General features: G+C 47.0%; 1 protein-coding gene across 1 annotated transcript in view; it reads right to left on the bottom strand.

Annotated features, from left to right (window-relative positions):
- IRAK2 (interleukin 1 receptor associated kinase 2) overlaps positions 1–11,612 on the bottom strand; it is a 54,298-nt gene extending 42,686 nt beyond the window's left edge. The window contains exons 1-2 of the mRNA XM_040246106.1: positions 11,448–11,612; positions 2,881–3,063 (exon numbers count right to left, since the gene is read on the bottom strand). Of these exons, the coding sequence (XP_040102040.1) occupies positions 2,881–3,063; positions 11,448–11,541 (277 nt within the window). The 5' untranslated portion in view covers positions 11,542–11,612. The remainder of the gene's footprint in view (positions 1–2,880; positions 3,064–11,447) is intronic.
- Between the last annotated feature and the right edge of the window lie 1,512 nt (positions 11,613–13,124).

Raw genomic sequence — 13,124 nt, 5'->3', positions numbered from 1 at the left:
AAGCGAGGTTTAACTAATGCTACAGTTAGGGCTTCCCAGGTGGCACAGTGGTAAAGAATCCACCTGCCAATGCAAGAGACGCAGGTTCAATCCCCGGGTCGGGAAGTTCCCCCGGAGAAGGAAATGACAACGCACTCCAGTATTCTTGCCTTGGAAATCCCACTAAACAAAAGCAATGTTAACAATTAGGGAAGGGAAAACTGATCTAATCGGCTGGAATAACAGAAATTTAATATGCCTCACTCATGCCTTTTGTATTCAACTTCAAAAAGTGACCAAGATTTACGGCACCTTTTTTTTTCCGAATTAAAAAAAAACACACAGAAAAACAAAACCCAAAAAACCCCCAAGATACCGAAAGGGGAAGTGTATTGCCTGAGGACTGAAAGCAATAGTGAAAACACGACCGAAATCCCAAAACAAATCTCTCTTCCTCAGGCAATTTTAATCAGCAGAGCTAAGGAGGAATGGGGAACAGAGGCAGACTCTCACAGTCCTCAGAGGTTACAGGTTGGAACAGGAAAGTAGGGAACTGAGTAAAGTTCTAGGAAGAAAGGCTGACAGATAACTGTTTCCTGGAAGACCAAACACTGCGTGCAGTGAAGTTCCCATGAGAAAAGCTAAGAATGAGGACTCTGGTCCAGACGCGCCTGAGTGTGACCAGACTTGTGCCCTTGGGGGAGGCTCTGAGCCATTCCTGACCTCAGTGTCCTCTTAGCAGGAGAAGGGGCTCCTTAGAGCACCCACCTCGAGGGGGTTCTGGGAGGAGCCAAGCTCAGCGCCTGGCCCCTCAAAAGTGCCTCGTCAGTGGCACACTGCAATGAGTGTTTCTCTGAATCTGGCATTAAACTGTGTGTTGACCTCAAATTGTTAAGAACATGTTCAAGATTAGTCAACAGTCAGGTTCTGACGTCAATGGCAAACCGGTGTGTCCAACGAGAGATGTGTCTCAATTCCTCAATTTCCCTAGGCCTCCAGACCCCTCTGCAGCTTCCCAGTACCCTAAACCGGTATCCTCCCTAAAGTGGCCTGAGCTGGACGTCCCTCCACTCTGGCTGACCTGACCCAACAACAGCTTTCCTGCTCCACTCTGCAGTCCCCACTCTCCACAGCTCTCTCTTTTTTCCCTTCTCTCTTTTTAGCATCCTTGGACAGGCACAAATTTCCTCACCTCTTTTTGATCCCATTCAGAGTTTATCACGAATTCTATCAAAACATGAAAAAAATGTTTGAAAGCAAATCTACTCAACTCAGAGTGTGCCACATGTCAGGTTCTGGGGCTGCAGACAAGCCAGAGAGGGATCTGCCAGCAGTTACACCGGACAGGTGTTGGTCATACCGACCACTGTGTGTCTCCCCCTATAGGCCACTCTGAGAGGTCCCGATTTATCTCAGGATGGAGGGCTCTAAGTCCCACTCCTCCTCCTGAAAGCCCTCCCTGATTCCAGAAGGCAGGTGCTGAACTGAGGTCTGTTGGTTCAGTCAGGTTATTCCCAGCGCAGGAACCCCAGACAGGACAATTCCAGGGCCCACAGGTCTCCCACAGTCCAGTGGGGCTCTGAATGCCCTGCTGTCTACCTCTCACACCAGCTTTATACTAGTTCCTTCAACACCCCTGGGCCTTCGCACAGGCTGTTCCCTCTCCCCTGGGCTCTTACTCCAACTCCTCTCACGGGTGCCTTCTTTTCACTCCTCCATCTTCACCTCCCCAGATGGGCCTTTCATGACCACCATGTTCTAGAAGGCTCCCCTACTCAGTCCCTCCCTCCCATTATTTTTACTTGTTTTCTTATCTGCCGTCTCCCCATCACTAAGCTCTCCATGAGAGCACAGGACCTGCTGCTTTCCCACCTGTATTCCAGGACCTCGGACAGCACCAGGCACTGGGCAGGGGCTCAGTAGGTACCTGTGAGAGGCCTGGCTCACTGCCCCACACTGAAAGGGTCTCTTTGGGAACATGGGGCTGGGGGGCCCAAGTGTATATTATCACGCCCCCTCATCCCCCTGCCTCTGCTGAGAACTGGCTGAACACCAGGCCCTTGACATATTCTATTTCTTCAGTTTCACTGACACCCTTCAAGGTAGGGAGGTTATTATTTATTACCTGTTAATATATTCCCATCATGGCCATATTTCTAGGGGGGGGCAGTTTGTAACACTGGTACTGAATTCATCAAAACTTAAAATATACAAACTTTCAAAACAGCCATTTCAATGTTGGGAAAATCATCCCACAACTAGAGTCACATGTGTGCAAATGAGGTGTGTGTCCCAACACTGTATACAATAGGCAACTGCTAGAAGCAACCCGAACATCTATCAATAAATCACCATACAGTATGTCATAGGAATACAATGTCACTGCTGACAGAAGATCTCAATATGAAACAGCCTGGAAGATCAACTGCCAGGTGAAAACAAGGGGACATCTGAGTGCATGGTCTTCTCTCTGCCATCTGTATTAAAAGTGTAGCAGATACATATGAACATTTGCCTAGAAAATTTCTAGGAAAATAGACAAGAAATTATAACTAGTGGTTACTTCTTGGTATGCCAAATTGGGAAACGGGATGAGGACATAAATAATTTTTATTGCCGACTTTCTTGAATTGTTATGTTATAGCTATTTTAAAATTTCTATTTATTTTCGCAACAGAGAACCAACATTTAAAAGATGCAAGAGACTGACAATCAAAAAAATCAATAAAATAAAATCTCTCTCCAACTCCTGCTTCCCTGGCCACACCATTCCTCTCCCTGGGGGTGACCACTGTTATTAGTTTCTTATTTGGGTGGTAAGCAGTGTTTTTAAGATCAGGAAAGCTTTTAAGGCCAGAAAGCGCAGGCCCTGCTGGCTGTGAGGGGACTGTGGGGACTCACAGTTGAGGATGATCTGGGCGGCGCGGTAGAGCTCCAGGTGGCACAGGAGGTCCAGCAGCTGCTGGACGGTGGCCTGCCGCATGCCCCACCACCACAGTAGCTCTCGCGTGATGCTCACACCCTGGGCCCGCTCCATGGACTTGATCTTCCGCAGCTGGGTCAGGTCTGTGATCACGTAGGAGGCTGGAAGGTGAGCACGAAAAAATAATTCAGAGTCAGAAGGGCAGTCCCTCCACCAGAGGGTCCCCAGGCTGGCCCGGCTCCGTCCATCACAAAGCCGCCTGCCCCTCACTCTACCTGAAATTCCACCATGAGTCGGGCTCCACTGGCAGCCCAAGTCATTCATCACCACCAGGACCAGCATGCTCACACTTGAATGTAAATGTCACCCTGGGCTGCCACGCAAGACTTAGGAGAAAGACCACTGGACAAGAGGGTCAGGGGCCTTTGAGCTTTAGCTGCTTATTTGCTATGGGCAAGACACTTCCCCAGGGGGATGGGAGCCTCATTTTCCTCAAGTGTAACAGAATGTGAAGGAACTTTGCCTGTCTTCCCTTCCAAACAGAAGCCCCATGTAGGCACTGTTAGAGCCTCAGAACAGAGAAGAATGCCTGGCACAGAGTGGAGGCAGGGCCAGGACCAAAGTGAGGCCGTGTTAAGGAAGTGCTCACTCTCAGGGCTGGTCCTGCACCTGAAGCAGCCGGAGAGTAGATGCCTCCTACAGTTTTGCCCTGGGCATCTCATTCTCCTCACCTCTAAGTCCCAGCCCTGGCAGGGGGGACTGAATGAATGAATCAATGAATCCACAGCCCGCCATCCTCACAGAACTGTTATAAGGAGCAAGAGAGCCATGGATCTAAAAAGCACTCTGCCGACTCTGAAGCACTGTACAATTTACAGGGGGCTACTGTCTACAGTGGGATTCCCTGGTGGCTCAGCGGTGAAGAGTTCACCTGCAATGCAGGAGACGCAGAAGACTTGGGTTAGATCCCCAGGTTGGGAAGATCCCCTGGAGGAGGGCATGCCAACCAACTCCAGTATTCTTGCCTGGGAAATCCTATGGACAGAGGAGCCTGGCAGGCTACAGTCCACAGGGCCGCAAAGAGTCGGACATGACTGAAGCCATGAGCATGCACGCACTGTCTACAATATTAAAACTAACACATTCCTTCTTTTCATTTTTTATTATAAAGTTAATGGTTGTTTGCTAAAGAAAACTTGGAAAACGCAGGGGCGAAAAAACTAATAAATGACACAGTGTCCCACTAGGATACTTTCCATTTCTAAGACTCTCCCCATCAAAACAGACAGGTGTGTTTCTGGATGCAGTTGTTGCCAGACTGTAAGAAAGAATGTGTATCTAGACCTTATTTACTAACATTATACCGTAAGCATTTTTCAAGTTGGTTACAAGCTCTTCATATTTAGCATCTTTGAATGGTCACGTAGTATTCTGCTGAGTTTCCTGAAGTGAGGCAGGCATTTATTTATTTATTTTTAAACTAGGACAAAAACGATCAGACTTCAGTTTCAGGATTTCAGAAATCATGGAGCAGATATCTATGTGAACATCAAGTCATACATTCATTCAACAAAATATTACTGAGCTCCAGGCCTGTGACAAGCTCCAGAGATACAGTGGTGAGTCAACCCGAAGTCCACAGAGCTTTTCTGTTTGAAAATATACAAACATAAGTGAACTGAGTCGGGAAGAGCAAGACAAGAGCCCAGGATCACATAACGATGGAGTTTCATTGCCAGGCTACCATCTGAACCTGATCCTAAGACCCACAGACAACAGAACACTATGAAACACCTCAGAGCCGGGGAGGGACATGATCCTACTGGACAGTCCCTGTTCCTTTGGAGGAATGGGGAAGGTTGTGACAGCCTCCCACAGAGAGAAAGCCTCTGGGAGAAGTGCCCGGTTAGAGATGGAAAGTTCTTGAGTTGCAACCTTAGTCATTGGAAACCCCAGGCCAGATTCCTGGTCCCGGGATGTGATGTCAGCAGGGTCAGGGGCTGCTTCCAGTGGCAGAGAGACAAGAGTGGAGGGAAGAGGAAGGAACCCCTTCTTCCCAGCCCTCCGTGCACACAAGCTCTGTCCACAGGTTCACCTCCCACTCTCTGGAGGCAGCATGATGTCATGGGAAGAACGGAAGCCGCCCCCAGGGCTCCACTGCGGCAGCGCTCACTTCTGTGGGCTGCACTTTCCTCACGGGCAACGTGGGAGGAAGAGGAATTAAACCCGGCGTTGCCCTGCAGTGTGGACACTGTAGCTCTGTGAAAGTGACATCTCTCACAGCGCTGACCTGTCAGCATTTAACAAGACCCTGAAATCAGGCTTAAGACAAGATATAGATCTTAGCGGGATTAGTCACTGCCGAGTGCCCTGCTGAGTCTTTGGCTCTTTGCCCAATGCTCACAAGCAGTACCTGGTCATCACATGTGGAACATTCGGAAACTGGGAGAAAATCAAAGCCCCCATGATCACCCTACTTGGAAGACCCCAAGGAAAGCACTGGTTATACTCTTGTAGGCTCTTCTATCAGAAATAAAAATACATGCTTATGTCAGCAGGATGGATGTTACAATCACAGGCTCAGGGATCAGACTTTGGATTCTTTTCTTTTTTTTAAAAATATTTATTTGGCTGCACCAGATCTTAGTTGCGGCTCTCGGGATCTTTAATTGTGACATGTGGGATACAGTCTCGGATCTTTAATTGTGACATGTGGGATACAGTCTCCTGACCAGGGTTTGAACCCAGGTCTTCCACATTGGGAGTGCAGAGTCTTAATCACTGGACCACCAAGGAAGTCCCTAGACTTTGGATTCTGAGGCCTGGGTTCAGATCTTCTCTCTGCTACTTATGTGCAGTGTGCTTAGTGAAGGCGCCCCCTCACCTCTCCCTGTGCCCCAGTTTCCTCATTTTCAAACGAGGAAAACAATGGCACCTGCTTCAGTGGTTGTTTCAAGGATTAGATTAGTTATACATATAGGATAACATACCTGTGATATAAATGCTTGCTGTAATTGTTAAACCATCTCTACTCTATGAAAACCTGCTTTCATCCCCGAAGGTTAACAGTACATGATGACCATCCCTCCTGGTCTGGGATCCTGAGTCCTGCAGGACACAGGAGAAAACCTTGCCCATCTTCAAAGCTCTCTGGAGCAGAGAGGGAACAGTCTCCTGAAATGATCTGCCCTTGGATGAAGTGCTCCTTGTCTGGACTAACCAGACTCCTTCCTGGTTGAGGGAAAGGGAGAATGTCTTGTCCCCTAAGCCTCTCAGCAACTCATCCCCATTTTACAGATGAGGAAACTAAAGGCTCAGAGAGAGGCAGTCACTTGCCTGAAGTCACACAGCTGGCAGGGACAAAGCAGGGCTGTACACGAAGACTGGTGCATGCATGAGAGAGGAGGAAGGGGAGCCACCTAACAAAGGAATCCCTGCCCCAGGGCCCCTCGGAGTACACCTGGAATGAGTGAGAGGGTAAGAAGGCTGTTTTCCCCCAAGGGGAAACATCAATGCAGTCACTATCATAGGGGAACAAAGAGGAGGCAAACAATATCTGCCCAAATTGTCAAATCCAAAAAGTTTGCGTATTTGTGACTGTATGATTTTTGAATCACTTTATGGATTTTTCCACCTCCATTCCCCAGTATCACAATCTGCCCTAAGGGATGATCGCTTCTAAAACAACTGGCATTATCTGTAATAGTAAAAAGATAGAATGCCATTAAAGAAAAAAAAAAAGAATAAATTGTGGAATTTGCAGTAAGGTCTTTCAACTTCAACAACAAAAAAAGGAGACTCGCAGAAGCTGAGACTCTTTAGAGCTGGAAGGACAATCACGATTACTTGTGCTGAACAGAAAACCAAGAAGAGCTGCCTTGGCAAGGAGCTGTTACCTGAGGGTCATGACTGGCTCCCAGCCCAGTGACCTCTGACTCAGCACAGACAGCTGGCTGACCACGGGGCTCCAGGCCATCTTACGTCCTCACCATTCCCACATCCTTCAGCCCATCATTCACTCAGGTGGTACTGAGTGTCTGCACGGGCTGGGCACTGCCCCAGGCACTGAGAATACAGAAGCAAACCAGATAGGTGATGTTCCTGCCCTGATGGCGCTCACATTCTCTGGGGACAGACAAACATAGACAAATAAGGAACAGGGTCATAGCATGTTAAGAGAAATGAAGAAAATAAAACATAGAGCTGAGATTAAAAAAAAAGAAAGGGGGACAGGGTCGGCTTCTCAAACAAGGTGGCACATGAATTGAGAACTGACAGATTATGCCCCCAAAGATATCAGTGTCCTAAACCCCCAAACCTGTGAATATGGCACCTTACATGACAGAAGGGAGTTTGCAGATGGCATTAAGTTAAGGGCTTTGAGATAAGACTATCCTGGATTATCTGAATGAGCCCAAGGGTCCTTATATGCGGGAGGCAGGAGTGTCAGATTCAGGGAAGACTACAGAAGCAGAGGAAGAGAGAGCTGGAGGTACTACCCTGTTGTCTTTGACAGTGGAAGAGGGGCCACATGTCAAGGGATGCAGGCAGCCTCTGCTGCTGCTGCTGCTGCTGCTGCTAAGTCGCTCCAGTCGTGTCCGCCTCTGTGCGACCCCATAGACGGCAGCCCACCAGGCTCCCACGTCCCTGGGATTCTCCAGGCAAGAACACTGGAGTGGGTTGCCTGGAGAAATGCCTGCCATTTCCTTCTCTAATGCATTAAAGTGAAAAGTGAAAGTGAAGTTGCTCAGTCGTGTCCGACTCTTAGCGATCCCATGGACTGCAGCCTACCAGGCTGTCCCATCCATGGGATTTTCCAGGCAAGAGTACTGGAGTACTCTTTGCTTTTTGTCGGCAAAAGCAAGGAAATAGATTCTCCTCTAGAGCCTCTGCAAGGACAGCTGCCCTGCCAACACCTTGATTTTAGGCTTTCTGACCTCCAGAACTGTAACACAATAAAGGCTGTTTTTAAACCATTCAATTGCAGTTACTGGTTACAGCAGCAATAGAAGTCTAAAAGAGACTAGAAAACCAGCCCTGGGGAAGATGGGGGAAGAATGTCCCAGACAGAGGGAACAGCAAGTACTAAGGCCCTGAGTCTGGACCAAGGAGGCTAGCATAGCTGGAGCAGGGTGAGCAAGAGCTGGGTGTGGGAGGAGAGTCACACAAAAGTCAGTGGGGCTCACATTGGGGTGGGCCTGGTGAGGAATTTGGATTATAACCGAAATCACAATGGGAAGCCTCTGAGGACCTTGAGCAATTCTGGTGTCTCCAGAGTCCAAGGGGTCAGAGGTATTCTCCACAGAGGATGTACAAATGCACATGAAGAGACACCCAATATCATTAGTCATTATGGAAATGCAAACCAAACCACAGCAAGAAATCACTTCATACCTCCTCGAATGGCTCCTCAGATGGCTAGAAACTCAGAAAGACGGACAGTAACAAGTGCTTGGATGGAGGGGGACATGGAGAAATCGGGACCCTCATACAGAGCTGGTGGGAACGTAAAATGGTAAATGCATTTCTGAAAACAGTGTAACACTTCCTCAAAGTGTCAAACGCAATTACGCTGTGACTCAGTACTTCCACTCCTAGGCATCTATCAAGGGAAATGAAAACACACAGCCACACAAAGACGGACACAAATGTACACAGAAGGATTACTCATAATAGTCAAACAGTGGAAAGAACCCCAAATGTCCATCAGCTGTCAGATGAATAAATAAAATGAAGTACCTCCATACAGTGGAATATTATTTAATAATAAATAAAAAGAAATTAAGCACTGATACACACTAAAATATGGATGAACTGTAGAAAGGTGCTAAATAAGTCAGTTGCAAGGGAGTACATATTTTATGATTTACTCCATTTATATGAAATGTCCAAAACAGGCAATGCCTAAAGCTGGGGGGAAACAGGAGGTGTGTTTGGGGGTGTTGGGAGAGATGGTTGAGGGGTATAGGGTTTCCTTCTGGGGTAATTAAAATGTTCTAAGATTGATATGGAAATGGATATACAACTTTGCATATATAGATGTGATTGGATTGTTCACTTTAAATGTGTGAACTGCATGGTAGGTGAATTATACCTCAATGAAGTTGTGCTGTTTTTTTTTTTTTTTAATTGTCATATATGGAGAACAGACTTGTTGCCAAGAAGGAGGGGCATGGGGGAAGGATGGATTGGGAGTTCAGGATTAGCAGATGCAAAATGTTATATATTAAATGGATAAACAACAAGGTCCTACTTTATAGCACAGAGAACTATATCCTATATCCTGTAACAAACCACAATGGAAAAGAATTTTTAAAAAATATATAAACATATATAACTGAATCAGTTTGCTTTTCAGCAGAAGTTACAACACCGTAAATCAACTATGATTCAATTTTTAAATTTTTTAGTTTAAAAAAAAGAGGAAGAACTTCACAGGAGTGCCTTCTAAATTAATATCCTAGAAACAGAAGTTGTTCTGGCCTTCATAACTGAGGCCAACACGGAAAAAACTAGAGAGTCTCTTACATAAAGTGTTTGTCCATGACCCAGGAAACAGTCAAAAGTAGTTAGATCACAGATCATCTGAGCAAAGGGTCACAATGCAGTCTAGAAAATCAGATGATGACAGATATTCTCAGAGATGCCCTGATGCGTTATCAAGGGACTGCTTCTGCAGGGAGGAAAGGGGAGGCTGAGGACCAGGGAAGGGAAAGATACAACTTTTCAGGGGCCTGATTTGTTCATTTAACCTAGTACATCTGCTATCTTTTTCCACTAAACAGTTAATAAAAATACACACTGAAATAAAAATCGAAGTCTGTGTCACTAAAGAATACTGCTTGGCAAGGAGAAATAATTGTGATACAGTGTAAGTGAAAAAAGTGGGCTAGTAGGCTAGAAAAATTATATGATTTTTGGAAAATGTATATTCATAAATACATGTGCTTAGGAGAAAAAAGAGACTAGAAGGTATAAGACGCCTAGCACTCTGCTGGAACATGGTTGTAATTCATGTTATGGCTGCTGCTGTTGTTATTATCGGCACCCAAATGATAGGAATGGCATCACTGAGCGGCAGAGTTTCGGCTAATCTTTGTTTCTCTCAGTATTTTGCAATAAGCATGTATTATTTTTGTGATTGGTTTAAAGCAGGACTTCTGAACCTCAGCACTACTGACACTTTAGGCTGGATAGTTCTTTGAGGAGGGGGCTGTTTTGTGTGTTGTAGGGCAATTACCAACATCCTTGGCTTCCCTGGATGGCTCAGACGGTAAAGAATCTGCCTGCAATGCAGAAGGCCTGGGTTCGATCCCTGGGTTGGGAAAAGCCCCTAGAGAAGGAAATGGCAACCCACTCCAGTATTCTTGCTGGGAGAATTCCATGGACAGAGAAGCCTGGCTGCAGTCCATGGTGTCTCGAAGAGTCAGACACAACTGAGCTACTGACACGCTTGGCATCTACTCACTATACCCCCCAAGCTGAGACAACCGAAAATGTCTCCAGACATTAGAAATGTTCACTAAAGGGGTCAAAATTGCCCCTGGTTGAGAACTACGAGGTTCAAGTATATATTATTTCCTCAAGCTGAGTGGACAACAACATGCAGGTTCATTGTATTATTCTCTCCACCATACATAAATATTACATTCTTTGTTCAAATGGTATATATCATAATCTCAGTTTTTTAAAATACAGATATTACCTTTCAAATAAAGTGGCACCAGTCTCACGATTTAAAAAAAAACAAAACTAAGAATGGTCATTGTTAATACTTCCTTAATACTTACAAGAAACTCTGACACACAAGTGTCAAGAGCTTTTTATATAATTTTCATTCCTCACAACCACCTCCAGTTTACAGATTAAGAAACTGAGACTCAGACTAAAGTTAAGTAACTTGCCAAAGTTACCAGTTGGATCTGGTGGAGCCTGGAGTTCGGACCTCTGTTTGGATGCCTGAGGACCACATGCTCAGCATGCCCCAAAATGCCAAGCCCTCAGTCAATCACCAGGTGCAAACAAAGAAAATACACCAAGGAGTTAAGGATGTCCTGGCGGAGCCAGACGGTGGGGTTTAAAGCCAACCCCGCCACTTAGGAACCGCGTGTCACAAGCGACTCTCACAGGTGGCTGCCCTCACAAGTGACTCTACCTCTAAATCCTTTTCCTGGTGTGTAAGATGGGGTAAGAGAAATATGCACTTTCCAGGTTGTTGTGAAAATTAAATGAGATCATCCGTGTCAGGTGCTTGTGTCAGGGCCGGGCAAACAGTAAGCACCAGTCATTGCTGACAGCAGTAATTTTCAGCTTTACCGTAAACAGAGAAGTGCAGCCGGTCATTACTTAGCGACAGACTAACAGCAGAAATCGTCCGAGATCACCTCACACCTTCCAGATCACCAACAGAGAAGGGGCAGCGCCTGCCTGAGGATATACAGGGAGGCCCGGGCCCAGGAAAGCGGCAGAGAGAGCCCTTGACATCAAGGACCACGGTAGACACGCGGGGAGGGGGCTTAGTGGGGTCGCAGAAAGGACCACTCACCGAACTGCATCCAGTCCCACTCGCTCAGCGTGTCCATGTTGCGGCACAGGTCGTCCAACACCCAGGAGGGCAGCTGGTAGATGTAGCAGGACATGGCCAGGTTCAGGGCTGGCGGGCAGGCGGCCTGACAACTGAGTCCGACGCAGGCAGGTCTCCGCTTCTGTACCCGTGGGCTCGTGGGTCCACCCACCGCGGGCCGCCGGGAAGTGGGCGGGGCCGGCCCTGTGTGCGACTGCCCCCTGGCGGACACCGGGGGCGCGACGCCGCCCGGCAGGCCTGACCAGTGGCTGAAAAACCAAGTCTGTCAGAGCCAGAAGGAGAAATAGGCCCATAGGAGAGAGGAAACACCTTTAAGACCACAAGGGAATTCGGTGATGATCCCCAGAGACCTTCTGACTCCACCTCCAGGGCTTTAGCCCTTCAGCCACATTCGACTCATCCAAGAGATAGTCTATTAATAACCTGCTATAGTAAGTGAATAGTAAGTGAAGTCCCTCAGTTGTGTCCGACTCTTTGCAACCCCGTGGACTGGAGCCTACCAGGCTCCTCTGTCCATGGGATTTTCCAGGCAATAGTACTGGAGTGGATTGCCATTTCCTTCTCCAGAGGATCTTCCAGACCCAGGGATCGAACCTAGGTCTCCCGCATTGTAGACAGACCCTTTACCATCTGAGCCACCAAGGAAGTTGGGCACTATTCTAGGTGCTGGAGATGCAAAAGTGCAGAAAACTTACAAAAGTCCCTGTTTTCATGGGACTTACAGTGTAGACGGGGGTGGGAGTGGGTGGAGGAAACTAGCGATAAATAAAACAGTACTGAATGAATAAGTTACATGAAATGCTAAAAGGTGCTATTGTTGCCGGGAGTACTTTATGAGGAATCAGGAGTCCAGAGGAAGCAGGGGTAGGACTCTGTATTAAATAGGAGACTCAGGATAGACTGTGATTTTAAGGGCCAATACTTATTGAGCAGCTACTATGTGCCAGACACTGCTCTAGGTGCTGGATTCTTTCCTCCAGAGAGGCTTGAGTAGTGTGGGGCCTCAGCAGGCCAGCTTATGGACATGACTTTGTCCCCATTCTTTAGAATAAGTTCTTCCAAGTAAGGTCTTTGTTATCACTAATTAATAGAGTTGCCACTCACCTATCAACTACCAGGCATCTAACACATATTATCTGTGTGTAGATCCCTACAATGATCCTACAGGATGCATTTATCATTTCCCTTCTACAGATGAGGAAACTTAGGCTTGAGTCAGTTGTAACTTGTCCAAGCCAAACTGGTCAAGTATCGAGATTCAGCCCAAGTCTGATCCCAAGGAAGGGCTCTTTGTTCCCTATTTTGTTCTCCGAAAAATTTCCTGTGATCCTGAAGAATACATAGTTTCTCCTAATTAGCTTTTCCATGACCAACACCCTCCCTCCCAGGGTCGGTTAAAAAGTTACTGAAGCTAAATGTAATTAGTGATATAGTTGTGCCACTTTGACCTGTTCATGCTTGCTGCTGCTGCTGCTGCTGCTGCTGCTGCTAAGTCGCTTCAGTCGTGTCCGACTCTGTGCGACCCCATAGACGGCAGCCCACCAGGCTCCCCCATCCCTGGGATCCTCCAGGCAAGAACACTGGAGTGGGCTGCCATTTCCTTCTCCAATGCATGAAAGGGAAAAGGGAAAGTGAAGT

The sequence above is a fragment of the Oryx dammah genome, unplaced genomic scaffold (assembly GCF_014754425.2).
Source record: "Oryx dammah isolate SB20612 unplaced genomic scaffold, SCBI_Odam_1.1 HiC_scaffold_9, whole genome shotgun sequence".
Lineage (NCBI taxonomy): Eukaryota > Metazoa > Chordata > Mammalia > Artiodactyla > Bovidae > Oryx > Oryx dammah.
The sequence above is the reverse complement of the archived record's forward strand: the minus strand, read 5'-3'. Positions and strand labels throughout refer to the sequence as shown.